This window comes from Heptranchias perlo, chromosome 2 (assembly GCF_035084215.1).
Source record: "Heptranchias perlo isolate sHepPer1 chromosome 2, sHepPer1.hap1, whole genome shotgun sequence".
NCBI classification, from domain to species: Eukaryota; Metazoa; Chordata; class Chondrichthyes; order Hexanchiformes; family Hexanchidae; genus Heptranchias; species Heptranchias perlo.
This window is the reverse complement of record NC_090326.1, coordinates 72878911-72891918: the sequence shown is the minus strand read 5'-3', so window position 1 is coordinate 72891918 and position 13008 is coordinate 72878911. Positions and strand designations below refer to the sequence as shown.

Genomic DNA, 13008 nt, shown 5'->3' with positions numbered 1-13008 from the left:
TTTTTGAAGACGTGACTGAAGTAGTTGACAGGGGAATGTCTATGGATGTTGTTTATATGGACTTCCAGAAGGCATTCGATAAAGTCCCTCAAAAGAGACTTTTAGCTAAAGTTGAAGCTGATAGAATTGAGGGCAAATTATTGACCTGGTTAGGAAATTGGCTGAACGGCAGAAGACAGACAGTGGGCATACCAGAAATAGTGAGGAACCAAGAGGCTAATATGAGTAAGGAACTTAGTGTAATTATTTTTTTTTTTATTCGTTCACGGGATGTGGGCGTCGCTGGTGAGGCCAGCATTTATTGCCCATCCCTAATTGCCCTCGAGAAGGTGGTGGTGAGCCGCCTTCTTGAACCACTGCAGTCCGTGTGGTGACGGTTCTCCCACAGTGCTGTTAGGAAGGGAGTTCCAGGATTTTGACCCAGCGACAATGAAGGAACGGCGATATATTTCCAAGTCGGGATGGTGTGTGACTTGGAGGGGAACATGCAGGTGGTGTTGTTCCCATGTGCCTGCTGCTCTTGTCCTTCTAGGTGGTAGAGGTCGCGGGTTTGGGAGGTGCTGTCGATGAAGCCTTGGCGAGTTGCTGCAGTGCATCCTGTGGATGGTACACACTGCAGCCACAGTGCACCGGTGGTGAAGGGAGTGAATGTTTAGTGTGGTGGATGGGGTGCCAATCAAGCGGGCTGCTTTATCTTGCATGGTGTCGAGCTTCTTGAGTGTTGTTGGAGCTGCACTCATCCAAGCAAGTGGAGAGTATTCCATCACACTCCTGACTTGTGCCTTGTAGATGGTGGAAAGGCTTTGGGGAGTCAGAAGGTGAGTCACTCGCCGCAGAATACCCAGCCTCTGACCTGCTCTCGTAGCCACAGTATTTATATGGCTGGTCCAGTTAAGTTTCTGGTCAATGGTGACCCCCAGGATGTTGATGGTGGGGGATTCGGTGATGGTAATGCCGTTGAATGTCAGGGGGAGGTGGTTAGACTGGCCCTTGTTGGAGATGGTCATTGCCTGGCACTTATCTGGCGCGAATGTTACTTGCCACTTATGAGCCCAAGCCTGGATGTTGTCCAGGTCTTGCTGCACGCGGGCTCGGACTGCTTCATTATTTGAGGGGTTGCGAATGGAACTGAACACTGTGCAACCATCAGCGAACATCCCCATTTCTGACCTTATGATGGAGGGAAGGTCATTGATGAAGCAGCTGAAGATGGTTGGGCCTAGGACACTACCCTGAGGAACTCCTGCAGCAATGCCCTGGGGCTGAGACGATTGGCCTCCAACAACCACTACCATCTTCCTTTGTGCTAGGTATGACTCCAGCCACTGGAGAGTTTTCCCCCTGATTCCCATTGACTTCAATTTTACTAGGGCTCCTTGGTGCCACTCTCGGTCAAATGCTGCCTTGATGTCAAGGGCAGTCACTCTCAACTCACCTCTGGAATTCAGCTCTTTTGTCCATGTTTGGACTAATGCTGTAATGAGGTCTGGAGCCGAGTGGTCCTGGCGGAACCCAAACTGAGCATCGGTGAGCAGGTTATTGGTGAGTAAGTGCCACTTGATAGCACTGTCGATGACACCTTCCAACACTTTGCTGATGATTGAGAGTAGACTGATGGGGCGGTAATTGGCCGGATTGGATTTGTCCTGCTTTTTGTGGACAGGACATACCTGGGCAATTTTCCACATTGTCGGGTAGATGCCAGTGTTGTAGCCGTACTGGAACAGCTTTGCTAGAGGTGCAGCTAGTTCTGGAGCACAAGTCTTCAGCAGTACAGCCGGGATGTTGTCGGGGCCCATAGCCTTTGCTGTATCCAGTGCACTCAGCCGTTTCTTGATATCACGTGGAGTGAATCGAATTGGCCGAAGACTGGCTTCCGTGATGGTGGGGATATCGGGAGGAGGCTGAGATGGATTATCCACTCGGCACTTTTGGCTGAAGATGGTTGCAAACGCTTCAGCCTTGTCTTTTGCACTCACGTGCTGGACTCCGCCATCATTGAGAATGGGGATGTTTGCAGAGCCTCCTCCTCCCGTTAGTTGTTTAATTGTCCACCACCATTCACGACTGGATGTGGCAGGACTGCAGAGCTTTGATCTGATCCGTTGGTTGTGGAATCGCTTAGCTCTGTCTGTGGCATGTTGCTTCTGCTGTTTAGCATGCATGTAGTCCTGAGTTGTAGCTTCACCGGGTTGGCACCTCATTTTTAGGTACGCCTGGTGCTGCTCCTGACATGCTCTTCTACACTCCTCATTGAACCAGGGTTGATCCCCTGGCTTGTTGGTAATGGTAGAGTGAGGAATATGCCGGGCCATGAGGTTACAGATTGTGCTGGAATATAATTCTGCTGCTGCTGATGGCCCACAGCGCCTCATGGATGCCCAGTTTTGAGCTGCTAGATCTGTTCTGAATCTATCCCATTTAGCACGGTGGTAGTGCCACACAACACGTTGGATGGTGTCCTCATTGCGAAGACGGGACTTCGTCTCCACGAGGACTGTGCAGTGGTCACTCCTACCAATACTGTCATGGACAGATGCATTTGCAACAGGTAGATTGGTGAGGACGAGGTCAAGTAAGTTTTTCCCTCGTGTTGGTTCGCTCACCACCTGCCGCAGGCCCAGTCTAGCAGCTATGTCCTTCAGGACTCGGCCAGCTCGGTCAGTAGTGGTGCTACCGAGCCACTCTTGGTGATGGACATTGAAGTCCCCCACCAAGAGTACATTCTGTGCCCTTGCTACCCTCAGTGCTTCCTCCAAGTGGTGTTCAACATGGAGGAGGACTGATTCATCAGCTGAGGGAGGACGGTAGGTGGTAATCAGCAGGAGGTTTCCTTGCCCATGTTTGACCTGATGCCATGAGATTTCATGGGGTCCTGAGTCAATGTTGAGGACTCCCAGGGCCACTCCCTCCTGACTGTATATCATTGTACCGCCACCTCTGGTGGGTCTGTCCTGCCGGTGGGACAGGACATACCCAGGGATGGTGATGGAAGAGTCTGGGACGTTGGCTGAAAGATATGATTCTGTGAGTATGGCTATGTCAGGCTGTTGCTTGACTTGTCTGTGGGACAGCTCTCCCAATTTTGGCACAAGTCCCCAGATGTTAGTAAGGAGGACCTTGCAGGGTCGACTGGGCTTGGTGTTTTGCCGTTGTCGTCCGGTTTTATTCTTATTATGACTTTTCGTAGCGAGATTTTACAACTGAGTGGCTTGCTAGGCCATTTCAGAGGGCAATTAAGAATCAACCACATTGCTGTGGGTCTGGAGTCACATTTCGGCCAGACCGGGTAAAGGCGGCAGGCTTCCTTCCCTAAAGGACATTCGTGAACCAGATGGGTTTTTACGACAATCCGGTAGTTTCATGGCCATCATTACTGATACTAGTATTTTAATTCCAGATTTTTATTTAATTAATTGAATTTAATTAATTAATTGAATTTAAATTCGCCAGCTGCCGTGGCGGGATTTGAACTCATGACTCTGGATTTTAGTCCAGGCCTCTGGATTACTAGCCCAGTAACATAACCACTATGCTACCGTACCCGGTATGATGATTTTCTAAGTACGCTGTTACCACTTCCTTAATAATGGATTCCAGCATTTTCCCGACGATTGATGTCAGGCTAACTGGTCTGTCGTTCCCTGTTTTCTCTCTTCCCTACAATATAAGGACTCATGGGATTGGGGGTAATATATGAGCATCGATTGAGGATTGGTTAACAGACAGAAAACAGAGAGTAGGGATAAACGGGTCATTTTCACATTGGCAGGTTGTAACTAGTGGGGTGCTGCAAGGATCGGTGCTTGGGCCTCAGCTATTTACAATCTATATTAATAACTTAGATGAAGGGACTGAGTGTAATGTGTTCAAGTTTGCTGACGATACAATGCTAGGTGGGAAAGTAAGCTGTGAGGAGGACAGATTCTGCAAAAGGTTATAGACAGGTTAAGTGAGTGGGCAAGAAGGTGGCAGATGGAGTATAATGTGGGGAAATGTGAGGTTATTCACTTTGGTAGGAAGAATAGAAAAACAGAATATTTTTTAGAATGGTGAGAAACTATTAAATGTTGGTATTCAGAAAGATTTGGGTGTCCTCGTACAAGAAACACAAAAAGTTAGTAGGCAGGTACAGCAAGCAATTAGGAAGGCAAATGGAATGTTGGCCTTTATTGCAAGGGGGCTGGAGTACAAGAGTAAGGAAGTCTTACTACAATTGTACAGGGCTTTGATGAGATCTCACCTGCAGTACTGTGTACAGTTTTGGTTTCCTTATCTAAGGAAGGATATACTTGCCTTAGAGGGGGCGCAATGAAGGTTCACTAGATTGATTCCTGGGATGTGAGGGTTGTCCTATGAGGAGAGATGGAGTAGAATGGATCTATTCTCTCTGGAGTTTAGAAGAATGGGATATGATCTCATTGAAACATTTAAGATTCTGAGGGGGCTTGACAGGGTAATTGTTGAAAGATTGTTTCCCCTGGCTGGAGAGTCTAGATCTAGGCGGCATAGTCGGAGGATAAGGGGTCAGCCATTTAGGACTGAGATGAGGAGGAATTTCTTCACTCAGAGGGTTGTGAATCTTTTGAATTCTCTACCCCAGAGGGCTGTGGAGGCTGAGTCATTGAGTATATTCAAGGCTGAGAAAGATAGATTTTTGGACTCTATGGGAATCAAGGGATATCGGGATCGGGCGGGAAAGTGGAGTTGAGGTCAAAGATCAGCCATGATCTTATTGAATGGCAGAGCAGCTCGAGGGGTCGTATGGTCTACTCCTGCTCCTATTTCTTATGTTCTTATAATGGGCAGGTACTTACTCCTGTTCCTGTGTTCCTAAAAATGAGTCTCTCACTGATTATCATATGCAAGAAAAGATTATAAGCTTGAAATCACTCTCTTAAAATTGTTATTTTAAAATCAAGACAAAATTGTATGGTGTTCATTATTTTCAGTCTTCTTCAATTAGCACTTCTTCAGAGTGATTTCTGGCTTGCATGATAAATGTTCCTGATGGTCATTTAAAAGAGAATGCCATGGAATAACCTTTTACGTTGAAACTGTTTATTTGCATTGTGAGTTATGAAAGAAAGAAATTTATTTTTATGCCTTATCAAATATCTCAAAGTACTTCAAATTACAACGCATTAGTTTGAAGTGCAGTGACTGTTATGTAGGTAAACATGGCAGTCATTTTGCACACAGCAAGATCCCACAAGCTTAATATAAAATAAATAAAAGACACTAAGGGGAATGTTTTCTGCTGTTAATGGCAATGTTAGAGTTGGGCATTAAAACGGGTGTAAAACTGGGAGAGATAAACTGAAACAGCCAGATTTTTCCTTTTCTGTGCTTGACCCCGTTCCGTCTGCTCCCCAAAAGAGTGAATAAAAATTGTAGATTTTCTAAAAAAAAAAATCTGCTCTTGCTGGTTAATAAGTTTTCAGAGAAAGATGTAGCATTTTTGCTTAGCTCAGGGGCACTTTAAAGAGATAGACAACCTCTGATGCAGTGTTCTAAGATATATTTCATTCTCCATTATGGGAAGGCAAACATCTCAAGGTTTGGATGTTTTATAAAATCATTACAACTACATTTGGTTTTGGTCAGGTGGGTATCTGATATGTGCAGAAACCCATCCCCATGCTTAAAATTCTCCAAACAAAGGTACTGAGAATTTCACATAAGGAGTTTCTGTTTGTTCAATATGAAGTGAAATACTCTCTTCTTATTAGGTACACATCCCATTCACACAATTCCAAAAAGCTTAGGCACAGGTGTGGCTTAGGGACTTCCAAATTATGTTGCAGTTAATCCTAATAAAATGTTAAAAAAGAATTTCACTTGTACACCTGTGCTTTCTCTTACTGTATCTAACCATTAGCTTTGAAAGGCTGACTTGCACCAATATTAAGTTACATACTTACTTATTGTTACCTTGTCTTGCTCACCCAGCATGATATTGTTGGGTGTGAGATCTCTGTGGACAATTCTTTTTTCTTTGTGCAAATAACGCAATGCAAGGCATATCTTAAAAAAAATAAATTATTGAGTAGAATTATTTGTCAGAAAAATACATTTAAAGTATGATGCAAAGGTTATCTAAACATTTAAGACTGCGTGAGTAGAGTTCTCCATAAATAATACATTTAAGGCTGCAAACTCTAAAACAGTCTTTGATTTGGAAAAGTAAATAAATGATTAACTGGACAGAGATTGATGATCATGTTAATGATGTCACATGCACTTCATTGCGTCTTTTTAAACTGAAACAATTAATTTAGGCAGACCACAGGCTGGAAAAGTTAATTCTGAATTGGACAATGCAAGTTTTATCCAGTAAAAACAGTATAAAAAAAAACATTGGTGCACATGCCATTCGTAGCCATATTACATTTATCATATGGGAGTCATGTGGCATGTCTATAAGAGACATATACTTCAGATTACCCTATACAAGATTCCAGAAAAAAAACTAACACTGGCTCCTCCAATATCAAAACAGTTTGCCCTCTACTCAAGTGCCATCTCCTCTAGTAAAGTGTATACACAATTCGTTCAGTTTACAATCTGCATAAAGGAAGTGTCACAGAGATAAGCTAACTATGTACTCCTTGGCATGACTGAATGGTGTTTTTAACCCAAATCGTGTGTAGGTTCAGTGCTCATCATGTAGTATCTTAAAAGGTGACATAAAATGATCAGCTTCCCTATTACTGTCACTTGTGAATTTGATTGACTTTTGATAGCAGCAAGTATCAAAGTCTCAGTACCTCTGGTGGGCTTTACTGAAAATATTGGCATAAATCTAAACTGCAGTAGAAACAGAAAACACACCAAGGATAAATATTAGAAAGAATATTTATTAAATTCATTGTTCAAACCCCGTATCAGATCAGATTCACGTTTGTTAATTTTGTTCTTGAACAAATATTGGGCTCGATTTTAAAAGGGCGGCGGGATGGCAGTGGGGGGGGGGCGGTCAATAGGCACGCGGCAAACCCGAATAATAACTTACCATTCCCCACCTGATCGTGACTTCATTGGTGCCCCTTAACCTTGTTTCCAAATTTGCCGTCTGAAAACTGCGCAGTGGGCGGACTGCGCGCCGCATGGCAGGCTATCAGCTGGAGCGTCTACATTTAAAGGGCCATTGCACTGATGGATTTTGCTGGAGCAAAGAGCAAGGAGACCCAATGGAGCAGCAGAGGGGCAAGGCCGCTCCAAGATTCAGCAATGCCTTACTTCAGCTCCTACTGGTGGGGTGGGGAGGAAGAGGGAACTATTTTACCCGGCTGACAGGAGGAAGCGCCCTGCCTCTGCAACCAAGGCCTGTCTTGAGGCGGCAGAAGAGGTCACCAGTAGTGGCAACATCTGCTGCACCTGGGTCCAGTGCAGGAAGCGTTTCAATGACCTAACTAGGTCAGCAAAAGCGAGTACACTTACTGATTCTCCTGCATTCCGCTTTGCACATCACCCACCCCGCATTTCATTCTGCACTGCCAAGACTACTCTATCTCATCACGCCTCACACCCACTTAAAGCACATCCTCAACTTACCGGCACTTCCTGAGCACTCCTCACCTCCCCATTTGTGACCCCACCACTACCACTCTCCCCAGTCCTGATCCATTGTGATGTCTCTATCTCATAATCACCCCCTGATGCACCTCTTTCACGGTCAGCCTCACCCAAAGTAATGCATTCATCGGTTGACCACTTCACCATCACTCACTCAAACGTCTGTACTTTCTCCCCTTCTCGGAGAAGAGAGCGCAAAATGCACGAGAGAGTGCGAGGACTGGGGGGGGCTACAACAAGTAGAGAGGCGGAGGAGGAGGCCCTGCAGATCAGCCGCACTCTCAAGTGCCTGTGAATCGGGGATGCCGAGACTGGCACCCCACAAATGTCTGGTGACACAACTTTAACATTCATCACACACAACATGAATTGATGTTAACAATGCTTGCAATGTGGAACACCTCAGTATGCTCATCGCAACATGACACATCTGTGATGATGCTTAATATTGCCTTCTATTCTCTTCCAGGCCCTTCAACGACCGCAGTGACAGCAGAGGGTGATTCTTCAGAGGAGGTCCCGGCCTCTGAGGGCGCAGTGTCACATCTTAGCGAGCCATGCACCAGCGCAGATTCTCACACCTCGGTGGGTCCGAGTATTCAGTTAATTGGGTTGGGACCTGGTGAGTCACCACACACAAGTGAGCCAAGAGCAGACACTGGTGGCAGGAGCAGCTGTGGAGAGTCCGCGTCAGTGGGCGCACTCCTCTCCAGGCTCTGCTCAGCTGGACGCAGAAGCTGAACCCCGGGGGCCATCCTGTAAAAGGAGAATGATCGAGGGACAACAGCACATTTGCGAAGTACTGGAACAAGTGCCACACACACACTCCACAATAGCGCAGAGGATGGAGGAGTCTAACTGCTGCATTAGTGGAATAGTGGCACATGTACGGGAGGGAATCTCTGAGATAGTGTCACAGGGACGTGAGCAACTGTCTGACGAAGTGTCGCACGTAACTGCGGAAATGTCTGCGATGGAGAGAAGGCTAGCCTCGGTTGAGCTTCAAGCACAGCTCACAAATGAGTCCAGTCAGGCCCTGACAACGGCCGCTCGGATTCATGGTGAACAACATTCTGCCACCTTAAACAGGCAGACAGAAACTTTACAACTGGGCTTAGAAGGCATCAGACATGTCCTCCAAACTATTTTCCAGCAGGGTGGTAGAAGTGATGTGGGCCTGGTCCAGGAGAGGGATGGTGGTGAAAGGGGACAGGGGAAGTAGGGACGTCACTTATAAAGTGCTCCGACGTCTCACCCGTTGCATCCCTCTCAACCAGTACTCACAATGCTGAGTCTGCCCCTGCACAGGTGCAGGTGGAGCAGTCTTTGGAGGGGCCCTCACGGACTCCTAAACCCGGAGCACCTAGGCCGAAAGCATCTAAGCAGTCCGGCCATGGACATGAGCAACCTGCCACTACCTCTGCTGCAGCCACAGGGAATGCACCACATAGAAGTGTTAGGAAGAGAAAGAATAAGGATTTGTGATCATGAAGGGTATGCACAAGGGTGTGTGACAGACGGTCATGTTTTTCATTTATATTTGTTTTTTTATTTAAGTCACATTAAATGTTATAACTCTCACCACTACGGCCACGTCTTGCCCATCCTTGACTGGCTTTTGAGATAGCGCCCTTACATGTGCTTCATTGTGAACAGCGACACTTGATGCCACCCAGTGAGTCGCTTTACAGTGAGTGTATGTGCAGTTGCAGGACTGTTTTGTGCAAGTTTGGTGGGTGGGGTGCTGGTTTTGGCGCTGCTCTTTCCAGGTGGTGTGCGGATTGGACTCTTCTCACTTTCTAATCTTATGAGAACCGTTCACATATGAGTGACTCCCTGGCCTCATGAGCCAGGTGAGCAGCTGCTCTGCCCATGGGTTCATCCTCCTCCTCAATGTGGATGGCAGGTGTGGATGGTGGCTGAGGGCATGGGGCCTCATCAACCAATGCCCCTCTCTGTTGCACCAGGACAGAACATACTACTATAATGCGAACCACTCTCGCTAGTGCGTATTGAAGTGCTCGCATCGATCGCACCCTGTACACGTGGGAAGCCAGCCACAGAATGGAATCCCACTGCCCTCTCTGTCTGGCTGAGGTCATCCATGGGGAAGTTGACGTATTGCAAGGCTCTGCGAAACAAGCCATCGGTGACCTGCCTTATGCACTTGTGTGCAGATGACTGAGGGACCCCAGCGAAGTCACCAGTGGCACCCTGGAATAATCCGGAGACGAAGAAATTGTGGGCATTGGTCACTTTAACTACGATAGGTAATGAGATGTGGCCAGGCCCAGCCGGGAGCAGCTTGGCATGAAGGAGGCTGCAGATGTCTGCGACCACCTGGCGACTCGCTCTCAGCCTCCATATGCACTGCTTCTCAGAGAGGTCCAGGAAGCTGAGCCTCGGTCTGTAAACTCTGACGAGAGTACTGCCTCCTGCGACATCGCTCCCTCTGTTGTTCCCCTGTGCTCTTGTGCAGGTGCCTGTGGTGCAGCACAGTGTTGTGGAGCTACAAGTAGCGGAGGTGCACGCCGTGCCTGGCGAGGATGGTGATGTTGCTCGTCCTCAGATGTACTGGTGAATGCAGCCATCGCGCCCCCCATCCTGAAGGTGTCAGTTTGAGGGGGTCCAAAAAGTTGGTAATTATGTGTAAACAGAACAATTCTGAGTGGAAACCAAGAATTTTCAGTGTAAACACGAAGATCTCCCAGTCAAAAGTTTGTCTGAGAGAACTGAGTGCCCTGCTGCAATAACTCACCTTTTATCCCCAACTGTCAAACAGGAATTTAAATGTCCAAATGGCTGCCGGCTGAAACACGACTCGTTCCCCATGGCATGTTTCACACCGCACGGGGAACACGCTGAGTCAGCGTTGAAATCGCTTGCTTTCACTCAATTAGATTTATGTACATTTCAAGTACTTTAACTTCTTGAATTCTTTGTTAAATATTGTCCAGCCAACTTTAATTGCTGGCGGGACTTCCGGGTTCAGGAACGGCATGTGCACCCAGATGACTCTGGGTCGTGCGCGTTCTTAGGCGTGTTGGAGCCGGGATTTCTGCCCACTCCTGGAAATCCCGATTTTCTTGACCCCCCCCCCCCCACCCCAACGCAGTTCCGCTTTAAAATCGAGCCCATCTTATCCAATGAGTCTCCAGTGTACCCTCCATTTCAGTGTTAAGATCATTACAACATATAAAGAACATTAAAGATTCTTACTTGTATAAATATATTCCATATTCTTTCTTCTGTAAACTCTTGCTGCTTTTCCTTGAGGGAATTAAAGTGCTCACCAAGGGGTGCTCCTTCAATCAATTCCATAACTATATACAATCTGTCATCTACAAAGAACACCAATATATAACAGAATCTTTAGACAGAAGTACAGAACTATCCTTATTTCACCCTCTGTCAATATGCCAGAAATATATGTAATTTTTGACAAAACATTTCTGTAGCGTTCTGGTGAGAAAATTGGCAAAACAAAAGAAAAATGAAAGGAATTATCAGCTAAGATAAATCTGAAAATTGTTATTCCTACAGTAAATTATCAGATATATATTTAACAGGCAGGTGAAAATATATAAGGCAGTCAACAAACTGACAATAAACCTCAATGTTTGTTAAGATGGTGTGAATCTGAAATTTTGCTATAGTGTGGTAGCTTACATAACATACTAAGCATCGGGTAACTTAGTGGGTTGAAGTTCAAACTTGAGGCCAGGAGGTCCTGAGTTTGAATCCCAACATTATTTGGTCAATTTTTCATCTTTCCAAGGCAAATAAAATAAGTACCATATCGAAGGATGTGGGATGAGACTGTACACACATTTGCCACATGGTCACAGAATTTATCCTTGGATTCAGCGCCATACCCAGCAGACATTCATGTCTAAAAGAGCCTGACTTCCATGGATATTCTCTCTCTTCTAATGCACTATTAGCCATATGATATTTCATATCATTATATTCGTTATAAAACCTATATTTGCTGCAGATATACTTCAATGAAAGTCTATCTTGTGACAATTAGAAGGATGGTACAAACATTATGATTAAAATAGTAATAATGTGCTTCATCACATGACAAAAAGGAGCATGTCACAAAGTTATATTTTTGAAGTTTTACCAGGGCAATCACCATCTTCAGTAAGGAGTCTTACAACACCAGGTTATAGTCCAACAGCTTTATTTGGAATCACAAGCTTTCGGAGCTTTCCTCCTTCGTCAGGTGACTCACCTGATGAAGGAGGAAAGCTCCGAAAGCTTGTGATTCCAAATAAAGCTGTTGGACTATAACCTGGTGTTGTAAGACTCCTTACATTTGTCCACCCCAGTCCATCACCGGCATCTCCACACCATCTTCAGTGACATAGTTTACATTTCTAAAGGTTTAATTTAAGACAAGACACATTTGTATTTATAATTTACAGGGCCACTGCATATTTATATGCAAATATACTGTAGTTGAATTTCTGGGGTTCAAATACATTATGATCCAACAATATGAATATGCAATAGCATAAATGAAGTAAAATATTTAAATAAGAAAATAAGTACATTGTTATGCCAGTCTTTTCTCTTTTATATGCAAAATTATACTTACTTTCTACAAAAGTCTTGTAATATCTCACTACATTTGGATGATGGAGCTGCAAAAGATAAATATGTTGCATTACCAGAAATTAATCTAAAACAAACTAGCTTAACAATTATTTTTGCTGAGCCCTGTGCACTACTGTTCAGTCCATAGTCTTCATGTTATAAAGTCCAATTGTGGTGTTATTCTTTTTAAAGAAGCTATTAAAATGTAAATGTTATCCAAGACAGATTTTTATTTAAATATATACCAATCACTAGTTTGTTTTGAGCATTTTGTACCATCTGAAATATACTTGTAGTTTCTGCAATTGATTTGATTGTTTCATTGTGTGACAGCGATAATCATGGGTGATTTTAATCTACATATAAATTGGAAGAATCTGATTGGCAAAGGTAGCCTGGAAGATGAGTTCATAGAGTGCTTTCAGGACAGTTTCTTAGAGCAGCACGTTCTATAGCCTATTCTATTCTAGATCTGGTAATGTGTAATGAGACAGGATTAATTAATGACCTCATTGTAAAGGAGTCTCTAGGTAGCAGTGATCACAATATGATTGAATTTCACATTCAGTTTGAGGGAAAGAAGGGCAAGTCTAAGACTAGTGTTTTCAACTTAAATAAGGGCAATTATGAGAGCATGAAGACAAAGCATGAAGTGAACTGGGAAATTAGGTTAAGGGATATGTCCAGTAGAGATGCAGTGGCAGACATTTAATGAGATATTTCATGACAGCAAAGATACATTCCAGTGAGAAATACAGACTCTAGGGGGAAGGACGTACCATCAGTGGCTAACTAAGGAAGTTAAAGATAATATCAAATTGAAAG

The 13008-nt window shown here is 44.8% G+C and overlaps 1 protein-coding gene across 2 annotated transcripts in view; it reads right to left on the bottom strand.

The window, feature by feature from the left end:
* nek10 (NIMA-related kinase 10) overlaps positions 1-13008 on the bottom strand; it is a 211732-nt gene that overhangs the window by 115729 nt on the left and 82995 nt on the right. For both annotated transcript variants that reach the window (XM_068002825.1, XM_068002817.1), the window contains exons 20-22: positions 12185-12230; positions 10798-10919; positions 5925-6027 (exon numbers count right to left, since the gene is read on the bottom strand). In XM_068002825.1, the coding sequence (XP_067858926.1) occupies positions 5925-6027; positions 10798-10919; positions 12185-12230 (271 nt within the window). The remainder of the gene's footprint in view (positions 1-5924; positions 6028-10797; positions 10920-12184; positions 12231-13008) is intronic.